Here is a 16,576-nt window from a genome sequence, read left to right as displayed (position 1 = left end):
CCAAATGATAAGTGTTTGACCAAATACTTGTTTCCTCATTATGCTAAGTTGTCACATGGAAGAGATCACGTGTCAAAAGGGGGTATGATGAGTGAAATACAGAGATATTGGTTCACAAAGGGTTTCTCTGACTACTCCCTAAAATTTTGTCAAAGTTGTGTGATCTGTGCTACTAACAATACAGGCAGAGGCATCCAGATACAACAAAGTGCTCATCCACCACCACAAAAACCTTTTGACCACTTACAGAAGACTTTATTGAGCTAACACCTAGCGAGGGAAAGAAATACTGTTCGGTTTTTGTTGACATATTTTCCAAGTGGGTGGAGGCCTTCTAAATAGGATTCAGCAGCTAGCAAAAGCTTTAGTCAGAGAAATAATTCCCAGATGGGGAATTCCAGGTAAGATCTCGTCTGACAATACAGTATTTTGACATTGAAATGAGGCAACATTGTGCTTATCACCTGGTGAGCGGGGGGGGGGGGGGGGGGGCTGTTGAAACTACCTATTGTTTTGATGCATGAGAGCTAGGGTCAGAAGCACAAACGGCCTCAGCCCATTTGAAATCCTCTTTGCACGGCCGATGAATACATGGATTAGACCAGTTAAGAGGCAACTGCCTCATACCAGCCAGTGCGAAGATGAAATGTTACGCTATTGTGCAAACCTGTCCTCTGTGCTTTTTGTGTTTCCTCTGTGCAACCAGAAGAATTGTATCACGTCTAAATGACCTGCTGCATGAAGAAAGGACCAAAGACTCTGAGAAATGGAGTCTGTGGTTTTGGCTGACTGACGGGGGATGGAAAGTGACATTGCTGAAAATACTGACACCTTTGCTCCTTTTTCTGACAGTATTTATAGTTGCAATCTGTTAGTTGCATATTTCTTTTGCTCCTGATACTGTACATCAAACTCATTTGTATTGGATCATTTTTACTGTGTACTGTGCAAATGAAACGCTGACAATTACATCAATAGACCTTAATGATTTGCTATTTAGTATCAGGTTTATTTGTTTTTTTAATTTTTGATTTATATATCAGATTTATCAGACTAATTATTAGATATTATGAATTATTTATGTATAGATTAGTCCCATGTATAGAATAGTTCAGGCCTGGTCAGTAATATTATTAACTACGTACGTATTGATTAGTCCCATGTATAAAATAGTTCCGGCCTGTATCAGTAATATTATTAACTACTTATGCATTGATTGATTGCATAAAATAGTTCATGCCCTTGTCAGTAAGCTTCCAGCCCAGCTCGAGCTCTCTAAGAAGACGAGGAAAAACTCCTGTAAATCCTACGCGCACAAGGAAAACAGAAGAAACCTCGGGAGAGGCAATTCAAATAGAGGCCCCCTCTCCACGGACAGCTGGGTGTGTGTCAAAGATCACAACTGACAAAAGGGGCTGAGTCCATTCTGAAGCTGCTGGCTTCAACATGAACAAGGTGGCCGCCGGTCTGCTGCTTCAAAAAGAGCCATACATGGGAACTACAGCAGAGCTGATCCTGGCCGAAGGGGACCTGGAGCCTCATCTGTTGTCCTGGAAGATTCAGTCTGGATCACATCAGAAAGGGGTGGTGTTTAAGTCTCTCCAGGGTGGGCCGGGACTGTGGCCTTTTGGCCAGACAGCTCAATAGAAAGTCCTTGCAGTCTGGGGAGACAAACAGAAATCACGTTTTAGTACAAACATTACTCTGTGTGTGTTTCTCTCTGTGTTTGATTCTGCTGTAGGTGTGTGCTTATGACTTACCTGAAGAGAGAGAATTTTTGAGTTTAGGGTGTTCATAGATAATGTTTTCGCTGTGCCAGAAGGGGACACGTTTATGCAGCATCTCAAACACCGCTATACCGAGCTGCCACACTGTCGTCGATTCCGCCTTGTAACAGCGATACAGGAACCATTCAGGGCTGGTGAAGACATAGGTCCCTACAATACACAAAAAGGGGTAAGGTTTAATGGTGAGTGACAGAGGTAAAGAATAGAGACAGCAAAGATGGTGGATCGGCTCAGAGAACCAGATTATTGTAGAAAGATGGCATACCTTGTACTGTACGGTACATCCCTGGTTTCAGGTATGTGCCGCAGCCAAAATCGATAATCCTGACGCGTGGAACATCCAAGCCAGTTTCAAGCAGAATGTTGTCCAGCTTGATGTCCCTGTGGAACACACCTTTGGAGTGGATCTCAATGAGGGCACTGACCAGCTGTTTGACTATGATCTGAGGAGGAGAGAAAGAGACATGCTGAATGTGAGACACGTTGTGCTTGGACACACATATACAAACATGGAAATACAACTGCTATGAGCTACTTACCTTTACGTGGTGCTCCTTCAGGGCGTAACGTCTTGAATAAACGTAATGTGCCAGATCCGCGCAGGGATCTGGTCTCTCTAGGATGAGAATCAGCTCATTGTCCAGATCGTACCAGTCCAGCAGGGCCACGGCTGCGCTGGTCTCTCCTGGTGCTGGGTTGACTTTCAGCATCAGTGACACCTCCATAGGGATGTTGCTGGCTCCCCCATCCCTTAACTTTACATAGGGTGAAAGAGGAAAATGAAAAACAATGAAACCTTCATGTGTACATATATACAAAAGTAAACAGTGTTCTAGCTCCTGGACTGTATGAATTACAAGGGGAACATGTGGATATGTTCCCTTTGTACCAAGTGTAAAAAGAGAAATATCAATGTTTTAAATAATGTAGATACTTACTAATGTTGTGCGCTTAGTTTGCTGCTGGGGGATGTGTTTTATGGCCACCTACAGGACAGAAACACAGACATTTGGTTAGCTTATACGACGTACAGAGTGGATATATTGATGAAAGTGTATGTGTGTGTGTGTGTGTGTGTGTGTGTGTTGTATGGCATTACTTACGGGCAGATTGTCTTCTCTGCGGTTGCCAGCAAAGACCAATCCATAGCCTCCTTTACCTAGTCGTTTCCCCCGCTTGTATTTGGCATCAAAAATAGCTGCAGAAAGTAAATATTGATAAAAACAGTTTGATTACTTGTTCACAACTTTCATTGTTTACACTTATAAATCAAACCCCTCATAATAATTTGTATTTATATAAAATAGCATCTTATTTCCAATATGAATCCAAAACCCAAGACTGAACCTTAACAGAATTTTGACCTTTTGTGCAAATTGGGTGAGCAACCGATTATCATAGCATAAAGACTGGAGATGGGTAAACAGCCAGCCTGAATCTTTTCAAAGCTAATAAAGTCCACCTACCAACATCTCTAAAACACACTAAATAACACATTGGTTCAACTGGTGCTAAAGCAAAAAGTGTTAAGAGCTAACTTTATAGCAAGAAAGAGACACCCACCCTCCTAACGCCCTAACCCTAAGGCTTGTGATGTATGATAATCTCATATGTACATCGCTTTGGATAAAAACGTCTGCCAAATGACAACTTGTAATTGTAATTGTAAACCTCATCTTACCTTTGCTCTTACAGGGGACATTGGTTGCTGACGAGGAGGTGCCTGGCTTGGCACTTGAGGACGCCTCGGTGGCCTCGTCTCTCGGTTCCTTGGACAGATTGGACGTCTTTCTGCTCCTCTTCATGTTGCATAAGGAAGGCCCTCCCTTCTGGCAGCAGCATTTAGAGGGACCTTGACTTGTCCTGCTCCTCTTGCTGGGCTCCTCTGTTTCCTCAGACTTCCTCTCTGTGCTCTTCCTCTCTTCAGTTTCAATCTTGAGGTTGGCGATGTTGGGTAAGGAAAGCCCTCTCTTCTGGCAGTAGCATTTAGAGGGACCTTGACTTGTCCTGCTCCTCTCTGTGCTCTTCCTCTCTTCAGTTTCAATCTTGAGGTTGGCGATGTTGGGTAAGGAAAGCCCTCTCTTCTGGCAGCAGCATTTAGAGGGACCTTGACTTGTCCTGCTCCTCTTGCTGGGCTCCTCTGTTTCCTCAGGCTTCCTCTCTGTGCTCTTCCTCTCTTCAGTTTCAGTCCTGGGGCTGATGATGTTGGGTGTAGAAGGCCTTCTAGTCTGGCAGCAGCCGTCGGAGGGACCTTGACTTGTCCTGCTCCTCTTGCTGGCTCTTTCAAGACTCTTGTCAGATTTTTTCTTGGTGGTCTTCTTTCTTTCATCTGATGTGCAGTCTTTCACTGTGTTTTTGGTGGGGTCAGTGTTGTGTCCTGCACGAGCAGAAACGCAACAATCACCAGTGCTTGTTGCAGACAATTTCGAATCCATGAGTTTTAAACAGTATGTGGTTCACGCATGAAATGAAACAAACTTTGGCTGAAATGAAACAAACTTCGGTTGAAATGAGACAAACTTGGGATTTGTCTTGTTTTTAAGTGAGATCAAAGGCAAAAAAAAAAATGCCTTTAAACCAAATCAAAGGATCATATGTTTCCATGGAAACCGAGACAGAAACAACACTGAATGGAATCTTCATTCAAATCAAAACATGGTCGGTGCCCACTCTCATGATCTGTCCTCAAACATTCTATTAGCCAACAAACCATTTCATCAGCGCTAATATCACCAGATCCTGTCTGCCTTTTACTGTATGCAACAATTGCAAGTAGGCTGTACTTTCCCAAACCGGTGCAGACATCTTAACATATTTGACATCCAACGTGACATGTCTCTTAAGCCCAAAGGTGAGGTACTAGTACTAGTAGGGTTGAAAATTTGGTCATATACTATCTACAATTCCATACAATTGCACACATAACACTCCCTCATTTGATTTCCTTTTACAAAAACAGATTGTATTAACTTTAAGATGGTATAATATATATTCTGTAAATTGCTGAATTACTTACCTTTTATTATTTGCCTTCATTCAGGAGATTCCATTGTCTGACCTTTAAGGAAAAAAGGAATAAAAAAATTTAATGTTCAACATCTGAAGCAGGCAGAAATCATTTTACCATACATGACTGAATCTCAGTAGGGAAAAAAGAAGGCGGAAAAAAAAAAAAATAATTGTACAAAGTGAGGTTTTTAATAATGTTTTGAAACAAAACATTGGTTGTAATTTTGGTGACATATTGACTCAAGTGTAATATAAAAAAGTAAGCCATAAAAATGCTAACAAAACATAAAAAAAAGGCATAAAATCCAACATTTGTCGTTTTTATGGAAAGGGAAAATAAATAAGTTGTTGTCATTCTTTGGATTTTGAAATGTTAAAATAAAAATATGTTATTAGGATATTCTGATATTCTCTAAGTTTCTGTTGCTCTCCAGCAACAGTATTTTCTTTTCAGATTTGCCAATACAAATATCAAGGTGTCAAAGAGGCATTGATGACATGCTTAACAGGTAAAGACAGACTCTTATTGCCTACAGCAGACATGTCAGAAAGAATATTACCCTTGTTCTTTCTAAATGCAAAAACAAATAACGAGTGTGCCGCTAGTATTCAATGTCTATTCAATGTTGTGTTTGCAATGAAATATTACTATCATATAAACTGTAGTATCCTCCCATGCTGCATGAAGGCCCCACTGAAAAGAGGCACACAGAGCTGATCACAAGAACACCCGTATTTTGCAAAAAGTCATATACAATTTTATTTTACAAAGGCATCTCAATGAAAGCTGGTTCATTAAGTAGAATTTAAAATATGATGGCCCTGCATTGAAATTTATGCCTTGTATGCAGTTTCAAAATCAATATCTGTTTCACCAATGGATAAAATACCATGTCAGCTTCATATTTTTTATGTATGCTGCAGCTGCATTAGCTTGCAGAGCTACTCGTAGCTTGATGGCTAACTTAGATTGGCTCAAAGTAATAATAGTAGCATAAGAATAATAGTAGGAATATGTAAAAAATGTCAAATGAAAAAAAAAATGAACAAAAGAAATAGTTCATCTCAGTCTACAAATTCAGAAAGGAAACAGCAGTGGAGAGTTTTTCTGAGCCAGTTGAAGAAGAGGAGAGGAACCCTGTCCCACCTTTCCTGGACACACAGGACCAGGACGTCTCTGATGGAACGGGTGAAGGTGACCTGATGGAGCATAGAGGCCAGAGCAGTGAGACCTGGTCCTCAACTGCTTTTGTAATCCCAACAGCCATTGCTGGGAGGGCATGTTGAAGGAGGTGTTTGGAGGAAGCAACCAGGAGCCCTGCAGGACTTTTTTAATAACCTGCATCTTTTCTGCGAGAGACACAGGAAAAGTAAATATGCCAGCGCAAGATTAAAAGATGTGAGGAAACCATTTCCCATCACAGCATTCCCCTCTCCTCCCCTTAAGGTGAGCGCTTTGAAAGCCGAAGCCGCTTTATTTACGTGTATGGTGCTCCCTCTGCTGGTGAAACTGCACAAAACAGTCATCTTCCATCTTACTTTTGAGTATATTTCTTCAGCGTTTTTCTCATACCTGTCTTGAACTTGAGCATTTTATGTATCTCTGTATAATGTTGGAAAAATAATGGTAACAGATAACATGGGCCTTCAGCACGACTAGCTTATGACATGGAAAGCCTCACCTCACAAGCTGATGGGACCAGTTCCTTCGGCATGTGAAGTATGAAACCTCCTCCTCGGCCTGCCCCTCGCCTCCAGGCAACGTTATCAAATTATGCCATTGGAGTTCGACCGGAGTTCGACAGAAGTGGGTGTCAGCCTGTAGAAATGGATAGGCTTAAACCACAGAAGCGCAAGGGGGGCAGAGAAGCTGCGAGACAAGAGGCTCAAAAGCCTACAAGTGGACGCAGCGAAATGTGCCAAAATCACAAAATGTTTGCAGCCACAAGTTCGACTGAAGCAGTCCCTGGTGCAAAGGCTGTCGGAGAGGCACACAGCTCTAATGTGCAACAGAGTCGTAAAACAGAGGAAGGAGAAGTAGCTATTCAGGTTGATTCAGAGGAGGAGGATGAGAGACGCATAGCAGCACAAACAGGTTTCGCATTAGTACAAACACCATAACTGCAAACGCTGAGCAGAGGAAGAAGAGCTCACAGGTGACAAAGTATGTCCACTAGATGGCTGTGCAACAAATACAGAGAGAAGGAACCCATAGACCCCAGACCTCATGCATCAGTACAATGATAAAAGAGGACTAAAGTCAATCTCTCCATTCAGTCCTGGGTGTACTGTGGCCTGCATGTGGCTGCCTGGATTACTATCACAGCCACTATGAAAGAGCTCAGCCACAGGGGACAAGTTCACTTTTCTGATGACAAACACTGGTAACACTGGTAACTGGCCAACAATACCACTAAGCAGCAGAAACAATTTGGCAGTGTGTCCTCAGCAGTCCACAGTCTTTATGTTGTGCTTGATTGTGATGAGTCCCAGCTGTGTTGGAGTCAGCTCCCAGCCACCTGGAGGACCACACCCAGCCTCTGCCAAAAAGGAAGCACAGCCCCACACCTGGACACAGCACACAGGAAAACCAAAGTTCTTTAAACCAACACATGTCCGGCTCTATGAAAGCAGCTGCAGGTGCAAGACAGACGCACACACCTGGTGTCACAGGTAATAATTGTTTTGATGTCATTCCCCTCATGAGTCTTAAAGTCACTGAGTCACTTACATTCTTTTCTGTAAGCACAATGGTTACAAATGGCACATTTGTAATAACCATTTGATGGTCAATGAACAGGTTTGGTACTACAATATCCTATAACGTAGGGGCCCTCTTGAAACTGATCTCAGGAGGGGCCAGAAAAATACCCTCAGATTCCTGAGGGTCACTTTTGATGAGATCTGGTTTTTTGGATTCACTGGAGAGCTACATCCTGAAACAAACTACACCTGCTCTGGTCCTGAAAAGCTTCTTTGTCTTTCTTAAAGAGTTCAAATCTTGAGGTCGACAGGGCATTTTTGGAAGCTCCTGGACATTTTTTCTTTATCGCCCCTTTGTGCAAAACGGTCTGAGGTGATCACAGCCTGCTTTTCCATCCATTGATCTGCGTCAAACACCTTGAAGCCATTAGAATTGGCCAAAGGTAAATTGTTCTGAAGTCAATTAGGATGGAAACGATCTGCTTTCAGCACAGTATTTGTGTCTGTTGCCTGCGTAACAGTGTGGTGTGAAGCGTTTCTTCATTTGTTAGTTTTTGTATCCAGCACCTTCCTGTCAGTGTGGAGTCACTCAATAAAGCAACAACTTCATGGGAAATTGCAGTTTTTTCTTGACCAACACATTTGGAATTTTGACAGGCGGGCCTGCCTAGCAACCAATAAAATGCTGTTTTTTGTTTGTTTTCTTTCAGCCAAATAATTCATTAAGATTCTTTTGTCAAACACAAACAACACACGACTATAGCCTTATTGGAATAGCTGGTAAATGTTTTAGGGCAAACACAATTAACAATATTTGTATCCTCAAACATAATTTATATTCTGGAGATTCATTTATTCACAGAATGCTGATTAATCACGTTTTTGCTCGAGGCTTGACTTTCAGATTTAGTTTCTTACGATGTCTGAAAATCAACTAATGGTTGTTTTGTTTTTAAAGCCGTAATAAAACCGCCACCAGGTTTCAGATGACTTTCCCATGGACAAAGTGATGATGAACCTTGCTGCTTTGGGTGTAGTGCTCCACCTTGTCACTGCACTCAAGTCACAATTGACTTCATCATCCCTCTTGTTCACTGCAGATTACAACTTCTTTTGTTGTAAATGTCATTCTCCATAAACGATATTAAAAGCATTCTTAATTTCTAAACAAAAACAACAAATCATGAGTTTACATGTTTATTTTGTCATTTTTAAAGAACCCAGTTTGCATTTGGCTTCACAGAGAACAGTCAGGTCACATCAAACCCTGATCACACTCACTCATGTCAGAGAACGAATTCTTTATTTTCTTCTTCTTCTTCTTAACACCCACATCAACAGCTGGAATGACAGCTGTAGCTCCATCATTTGAAGAAATGGAGGCTCCAGGTCCATCAGTCGAGCCAGGGGGTAGCACTAGACACTGTATTTCACGAACATAAAGTGCTACTGGCTCAAAATAATTGCTCAACATGGCTTCCAGATGCCACAAAGACATCCCCAGTCATCTCCAGGCCGTCCCACTCGGCCACACGGCTCGACAGGGTGATCTGGAACAGGAGGCGACACTGCAGGATCGAAGGTCATCTTCAGTTTCCTGTCGCTCAGCAGCCTCGGCTCAATCTGGGACAGGGGCTTCTCATATGGCTGATAAAGCAGACAGCGTGAACTGTAATAACAAACGCTTCATAGAGGGTTTGGCAATCACTGCAGCGGCACTTGCATACCTCTAATATCCTCTTCAGTGCATCAAGATAGTTCTTCTCACTCTCCAATATGGACCCCAATCACATCTTCTCACCAGCTGTAGAGGAAAAATAACAAAGCATTGGTCTTCAGACAGGCGGTGTGTTCTTTTAACAGCAGTCACACAGGAAAGACTTCCATAAATTGGGATAAAAGTTGAGCTAAGGGGAGGGGGGTTGCTTTTTATGAAGGCAAACAGTCTTAAGGATTACATACCTACCGTGACAGAATGACTTGGTCTTGATGAAAGAGCGTCCCTTCTTCACCGCAGCTTTGGTTTTCTCAAGCCCATCTTTGGTCCCTTCCTTTGCTGCCTTCACCAGCTTTTGCATCTTTGATGGGACAAAACACACAATTAACTTCAGAGCAACAGCGACACACGGTCATTTTTTCCACAGTTGAGAATTTCAATTCAAGGTAAGGTTTAGTTCACATTGTCTAAACCTATGGTTAAAAAGCCTCTGAAATGAGCTGAGCAGGACAGGAGCAGTGTTAGAGGAGGGAGGAAGATAAACTCAGATGATGTAACACAGGGGTGCAAAGATGACCGACACAGTAACAGGGACATCAGCTCAAAGCAACACAGCGCTTACATACAAAACGACTGATTGACATTATAAGGGATGCTGCTCATGCCACGAATATTCTCTGTTGCAATATGCTACAGTCTTAAATCTTAAATCAATGGCTACTGTCCATCAAATTAATTGCTGGTGTCTCAGTTTACTGACTTATAATTAAGGGTGGGATCTACTGCAGCCGTATGCTTTCTTAGAGAAATTTTTACATCAAGGATCTGCACATAAGCTGCTCGACTTTATAGCAAAAACAAACTAGGGCAGAGCTACAAGATGTAGTGAGCGTTCAAAGGCGTCATATCAGAGCGCTCGCTTGGCAGCAGACAGGAAGGGAACAACAAATGTCTCTCCAGTTTCCACACTACAATTAGGCCAGCAGGAAAGAGAGCTGCTCCTCCCTCCAGTGAGGAGTACAGCCTGAGTTTTGCATTATTACTGATCTGATGAACAGAGTGTGAGTGAAGCTCAATAAAGAGCAAGAGAGAGTAAAAGGATTAGGAATGAACTGGCTCAACTTTGACCAGCTCGCTGCATGTTTGGGCCCTGAGAGCTGAATGAGTAAAGACTTTTTTTACTTTGTCACAATTGTTCTCTCAAGCATACTACAAATTCTTTGTGAGCACTTTCATCAGTAGTCACAGCCAGATCATATTAACTTAATGTCTAAGGTCCTGCTCTCGTATCCTGACTGTGCTCCCAAAGAAACCAGAAAATTCCCAGTTCATGTCCCAGACTAGCTGATGAAATATCTGGAAAAACACCACAGGCCGAAATAGCTCAGTTGGGAGAGCGTTAGACTGAAGATCTAAAGGTCCCTGGTTCGATCCCGGGTTTCGGCATTTTGACCTCTCTGTCCTGCAGCCAGGTCTCAGTCACAGCTCAATATCTTCATAAATCCTCTATAAATCCTTCCTCTCACACTTGAGGTGCAGCTTTGCCTTTTGACACGTCAGTATCTATTACGCTTTCCCAACATTTCCAAAATTCTTTCTGCTGAACTCCACTTAAACATTCATGTGACCATTTAACGTTCAGCTGATAAGGTTATTCTTTACACACACTGACCATGAAAAGAAGCGCGTTCACTGTTGCGACATGCTGCGTTCGGCCTCCAGGCATGAGCGGTCCACTGATAGCGACCAAGTAAATCTTAACTCAAAGAAACTCCCTCTCACAAACCAGATCACTTTGAAGTCCCTCACAGCAACATACACAGCTCTAAATCACCAGCATGAGTCCCTCAGGCTTTGACAGCTAGTCGTTCCACCCTGCAGTCAGCGTGTGAGGGAACGGTCTGTGACTAACGTTCCAGGTCAAAATTGACCCCAGGTCCATCTGCACCCATGACTTCAGGTGGACGCCACGAGAGCTACAAAGAACAAACCTGGAAACAGGGATGCTATCTGTAGCATCTGTCAGCGACCTCTCGGCACTGCAGCACGGTAAACAGTGTCACATTTACACTGTGCAACCAAAGCAGGCAGGTGAGTAGGTGTAGCTTAAAAAACCCTTACAGAGAGGACAACACAGTCATCATAATTAATTTATAATCGCTCTGCTAATCTGCTCAGTGTGTCACTAAGAGGTATTGTGTTATGGTCTAATCTGTAAGCAATGATTGAAGACAAAGAAGAGGACACCAGGGAGGAATCAGACATATAGTTGATGACAGACTCAGCTGAGGCAGAGTTGAGCTCTGCAGACAGAAAAACAGTCATCCAGGCCTGCAAAGAGGAGATGGACATTTTCCACGAGCCGCTCTTGGAAAAGTGGATTTACTGTCTCGTCACAATTGCTTTAGCAATTAGCAAGTGCTAGCGTCTCTCCATTGAAGTATATCTGCGTTCATAGCTAGAACAACAGGGGAGGAAACTGCAGTTGGCTGTACTCAATGTTTTCATAACGGTAAGACTTTACTGATCCCACACCGGGGAAATTTAGTAAAGGTAAACCTCCCCGTCGGGGAATCGAACCCCGGTCTTCCGCGTGACAGGCGGAGATACTGTCCACTATACTAACGAGGATGACTTCTGCCTGCAGCTCAGGTGGATATCGCAACTTGTATGCGAATTATTAAGCAATGATTTTCAAACTATGAGGCTGTGCTTGACTCTGAGACATCTATCATGTTGCATGACAGAGTCAAAGCCTGCGGAAATGTATATGTTAGGATCCTGTTCAGGTAATATGTTCAACAAAAACGCGGAAAACTTTAGCTGAGAGTTTTCCTGTAACAGTTCATTTCGGGATTAGGACGCATTAATTAACGTGGATGCGTGGAGAAAAGCAGTGACTGTCTTTCCTGGAGCAGATAGCTGACAGTGATGGCAACTTGGCAAAGTTAGCTGAGGCGCCACGTTATAGCCATCTCCCAATACACAGCTTTACACAACAAAAATACATTTAAGTCACTATAAAACACAAGAGACACACTTCACAGGGCTTTTCATCAAATATTTAGCCTAACGTTACGTACTGCTAACATGAACTTAACTTAGAGTTAGCAAAACAGGTATGTTAGGGACATTTTAAACTTTACTAGAAACTTAAAAAAATGTCCTCAACTCACCATGACTTTTTCCAGAAGAATTTCCTTATCCGTCCACCATAACACCACGCAAGTTAGAAATCATGCATTTCTGACTTCAACACAACTTAAAACAGACCAAAGCGCATCCATTTCTCGCTCAGTCCCCTTCTTTTGATTTGCCTCCACTAAGCAGCTGATTGACCGACGAGGGGAAGACGGCAAGCTGGGATTGGCTGTACGGAACGTCAATCGAGTCGCAGTGAGGATGTCCAGACTGCCCACGTGACGTGTGAGGTGGCTCCGCTCTAAACAGCTGTCTGCAGATGATGATGCGTTCAGGTTTTGTCGAAGTGTGCAGAGAGTCTGGCAACTCATTTGAAATGCATTTGTCTGCCTTGTAATAATAAAAAAAAAAAAAACTGTTAAAAGAGGTTTTTAAAAAATCTCTTGACGATATTGAACTTTGGACTGGTCATATCAAACTCTTGGAAGTCATGAAATGGGGGAAAAAAAAAATAGGGAGACATACTGAAGAGATATTTATTCCCATTCTGCCACTAACAGGCAGATGCTCTATTGCACAGCATCTAGAAACTGGGAGTCAAACTTACACAATACTGTACGTGTGAAAACATTTTATTTTGTAACTCAAATTAATGCATTTCCAACACAAACAGGGTAACAGTAACAGTTTACAGGGAATCATTCACCCACCCCATAATCTTAATTCTGTGCTGTCATAACAAATGAAATGCAAGTGAAAACAGCAGTCTGCCAGTATTTTTTAGAAGTGGTGATATAGCAACACCAGATGTACAGTTAAAGGACAAATAATAATTTTATTCATAAATAAAGCAATAAAAATACTTTCAAATGTTATCAATACTTTTTCTTAAGACTTGTGTCGATTCACCCACTGAGGCTGCACCGTGTGCACAAAAGTACCAAACAGTGTATCTTCATCTCAGTCATCCTGACACCTGTTTCATGATGCAGGTGACTTATCTGGGTTCAGTTGATGAGTAAAACACATTTCGTCTGACATAGTTAGACATAGTTTCAGATTTGAGGGGGTTCCAGATTTGACTCTATAAACTTAAACAGATAACTCAGTTAACTCAGCTAAGCTTCTTGTGAGAAACAGCAAGCAATAACACACACACACACACACACACACACACACACACACACACACACAAAAGCTTCTTTCCATGTTTTCAACCGTTTTAATGAAGTATCATTTCTGCTAATGCGACATCAACAGTTCAATAATATTTGGCACTCAAGCCAAATTCAAGGTGCTAGAAAAAAATTTAACATAGATTAAAACTAAAGGTAAAAATACAACATCTGCAATTCTAGAGTTATTAACATTATTACATATGAGCTACAGTAGCAATGCTGTTACTGACGCCAGGCTGAGCAGTCGAATAAATTGTCTGATATGTCCACGACACTGGACATACCAAACACACAAGGCCAATATTTCCAGTACAATGAGGACACTGAGTGAAAAACGCAAAACCAAAATATTATTGAAATATTGATGTGACATCAGCAGAAATAACACTCTATTAAAACTGTATATGACTCATAATATGAAAAAATCATCATGACCAAAATGCTGCTTGGCTATTCTCTTATCATCAACACTGCTTCAGTTTTCTCCGTGTTTAGACAAAGAAAGCTTTGTGTGGTGGACCAGGCCTGAGCTTTTGTCCACCAACAAAGAAGATTCTGTTAACAAGGCCTTTTCTTTCATGACCACGGTAAACATTTCCCTCTCTATTTAGAGAAGATTCACAGCCCAAAAACACCAATGTGACTTTTGCATGGACAGATCTAACTGTCCACTTCTTAATCCAATTTTCCTGCCCACACCACCCAATCAGTGCTGAATGATGTTGTCTGTGTCTGTTGTAAAAGCACCAATGGAGCCCTGTATGACAAACACTACTGAGTGACTCTCCCTGTGTCGTATCAACAAGCACACATGTTCTGAGACTTCTTCTTCCTGAAAGATCAACTGGACCATCTAAAGGACAGACTGAAAGCAGCTGTGAGCAGATGAAAATATTTATAGTGCAATACCTCCTCAAGCATTTCAGTATGTCAAGCTTTAAAATACTGTAGATGTACAGTGTTCTGCTCATTGTGTTTCTTTTAACTTAATAAAAGAAGTCAAAGGAAATAACTATAAACTGATTTTTCCTGATTTTAAATGTGTAAGTTTGTTGCTCTGAATGGCTCTTGCAAGAAGTGCCATCTCATGTATTTTTTTGTTTCATTGTGAATAAATAATCTGGTAAAGTGGATATTTCACACGCGGTGTCCTGAAGGTGATTCCACTGCCCTACAACACTCCTACATATAAAAGTACTGCTAATCAGATGGAAAATGAATACTCCTTCCCAAAAAACAAAGCAACATGAAACCTGCCTGAATATAAAGCCTGAGGGAAGATGATGCAGACTTTATCATGACGACACCAGACAGTCAAGATTTGCCTTTAAGGATTTTTTTGAAATGCAAAGTTCACTTAAAAAGTAAAAAAAAATCTTAGAAGAGAAGAAATCTTAAAAACACCTGCCTTACTATCATCACTCTCAAAGTGACTTCCCACACCCCTCAGCTGGCGTGCGGTTTGATAACCTCTGACTGACCCTGTGTGGTGCTGTTTACGGGTGCCGGCTTGTTGCCAAAGTTCCAGTCCACCGGATTGAGCAGCTGCATGGTTTTCTTGTGTGTCCAGATGGGGTTGATGATAAGCGTGAGCAGAGCGAGGCCACTGAAGAACAGCACACGTAGGGGCAAGGCCATGTAGGTGTTGAGCTCTCCCCGGTGGCCAAAGCTTACCCACCACATGTAGTAGGTGAGCACCATGCGACAGTGGAACATGTGGATCATCACCCACTGGTTGGCTCTCCAAAACAGGGTGCGTGCCCAGCCAGCCTGACAGGGAGGAAGACGGAGAGAGAAAATGATGTTAAGGATTGGGACATAAACTTCTTGCTTTTAATTTTACAGCAGCATCACATGAAATTTATGGGTAACTGAGTCAAATGTGTGAGCAGGAGGAACAGAGAAAGTGTAGGTGCTGGCTCAATCTTTTTTTACACAACTTCCTCTGTCTAAGTATGCAAATTTAGTCTGTTGACAATTCTTCTTCTTCTTCAATCACAAAGTGCACAAGACCACTGAGGAACTGAAACCTGGTGACACTTCCAGTAATCTGACTGACAAGAATCTGTAAGCAAAAGATAATCAACCAACAGCATCAGGTGCAACTAGAGTCCTTGAACTGTGCACACACCAAACAATAATCTGGTAAGAAACCATGTGTCAGACATGTAAAGAGCAAAGTGATGACAGGCACTTTAAGTGAACACAAAGACACTCTCAAGTACCTTCAGCAACATCCAGGATATACAGGTGAACGGCGTGCTCATCTCCAGCAGCAGCGTCACCATCGGCAGGAAGTGGCCCAGGGAATCCCACACCACCGCCCCTGCATATCCGGACAGGGCGAAGAAATGGTGTATTGCTAGCGGGGGGTCAAAAGACCGAAATACCACACTGTAGGCGTGAAGTGCCACGTTCTCAAACACAAAGAAACCTGTGGCTGTGAGGACACTGAACCACGACCAGTCCTCCTGTCCCCTCACTCTGTCTCTGGTTAGCACCGAGTCCTCAGTCAGGGCCCGCAGGCCGGCTACAGTGCTCTGGATTCCAAACACCGCCCGAGTCGCTGCAAGGTTCCAGAAAACCTTCTCCTTAGCCAGCAGGGAGTTGTAGGTGTGGGACAGAGCCACAGACAGGAGGTGGGACAGGAGGAACACTGCTGCATAGAAGGCAAAGCCCAGGCCAATCAGCTGGAGGCGATAGTCCCATGAGAAGTACTCTGCACTGGGCTGTGGAAGAGGGCTGCTCGGCTGCTCAGGATCCATCGTGTTTGAGGGGACACACTGGAGGTCAGGCCCAGGGGACGCTCAGCTGCAGGTGGGACTGTAAACAGGAGGTAGTAGAACATAATGTGTGGACCACCTACAAGAGCTGCTGAAGGAAAGCCAGACAGCACATCATCCACTAAAAACACATGAAAATCATCACTATGGCTGCAGACAAACGACAGGTGTGTCCAGGCTCCACTCAGGCGCACGCTCAACTCTGGAAATGTTCAACTTAAAAATTTTTCAACTTGTGCAGCTTTAATGGTCCTTGAG

At 42.7% G+C, this 16,576-nt stretch overlaps 1 protein-coding gene, 1 long non-coding RNA gene and 2 other non-coding genes across 4 annotated transcripts; 1 reads left to right on the top strand and 3 right to left on the bottom strand.

Moving 5' to 3' along the window:
- Positions 1-8,684: 8,684 nt before the first annotated feature.
- LOC143332181 (uncharacterized) lies at positions 8,685-12,526 on the bottom strand. The gene is made up of 4 exons (XR_013078183.1): positions 12,393-12,526; positions 9,466-9,577; positions 9,227-9,303; positions 8,685-9,146 (listed from the first exon to the last, which is right to left on the bottom strand). It is a non-coding gene; the product is annotated as an uncharacterized LOC143332181 (long non-coding RNA).
- Positions 10,590-10,662, top strand: trnaf-gaa (transfer RNA phenylalanine (anticodon GAA)). Its single transcript has one exon. It is a non-coding gene; the product is annotated as a tRNA-Phe (tRNA).
- trnad-guc (transfer RNA aspartic acid (anticodon GUC)) lies at positions 11,776-11,847 on the bottom strand. Its single transcript has one exon. It is a non-coding gene; the product is annotated as a tRNA-Asp (tRNA).
- A 448-nt stretch (positions 12,527-12,974) lies between the features above and the next one.
- On the bottom strand, positions 12,975-16,375 carry LOC143331749 (protein CLN8-like). Its single transcript, XM_076748889.1, has 2 exons — positions 15,761-16,375; positions 12,975-15,305 (listed from the first exon to the last, which is right to left on the bottom strand). Exons 1-2 carry the CDS (start codon positions 16,298-16,300, stop codon positions 14,982-14,984), a joined length of 864 nt encoding a protein of 287 aa, XP_076605004.1. The 5' UTR covers positions 16,301-16,375; the 3' UTR covers positions 12,975-14,981.
- Between the last annotated feature and the right edge of the window lie 201 nt (positions 16,376-16,576).

The sequence above is a fragment of the Chaetodon auriga genome, chromosome 14 (assembly GCF_051107435.1).
Source record: "Chaetodon auriga isolate fChaAug3 chromosome 14, fChaAug3.hap1, whole genome shotgun sequence".
NCBI classification, from domain to species: domain Eukaryota; kingdom Metazoa; phylum Chordata; class Actinopteri; order Chaetodontiformes; family Chaetodontidae; genus Chaetodon; species Chaetodon auriga.
Note: the sequence above shows the minus strand (reverse complement) of the source record. Positions and strands in the feature narration are given on the sequence as shown.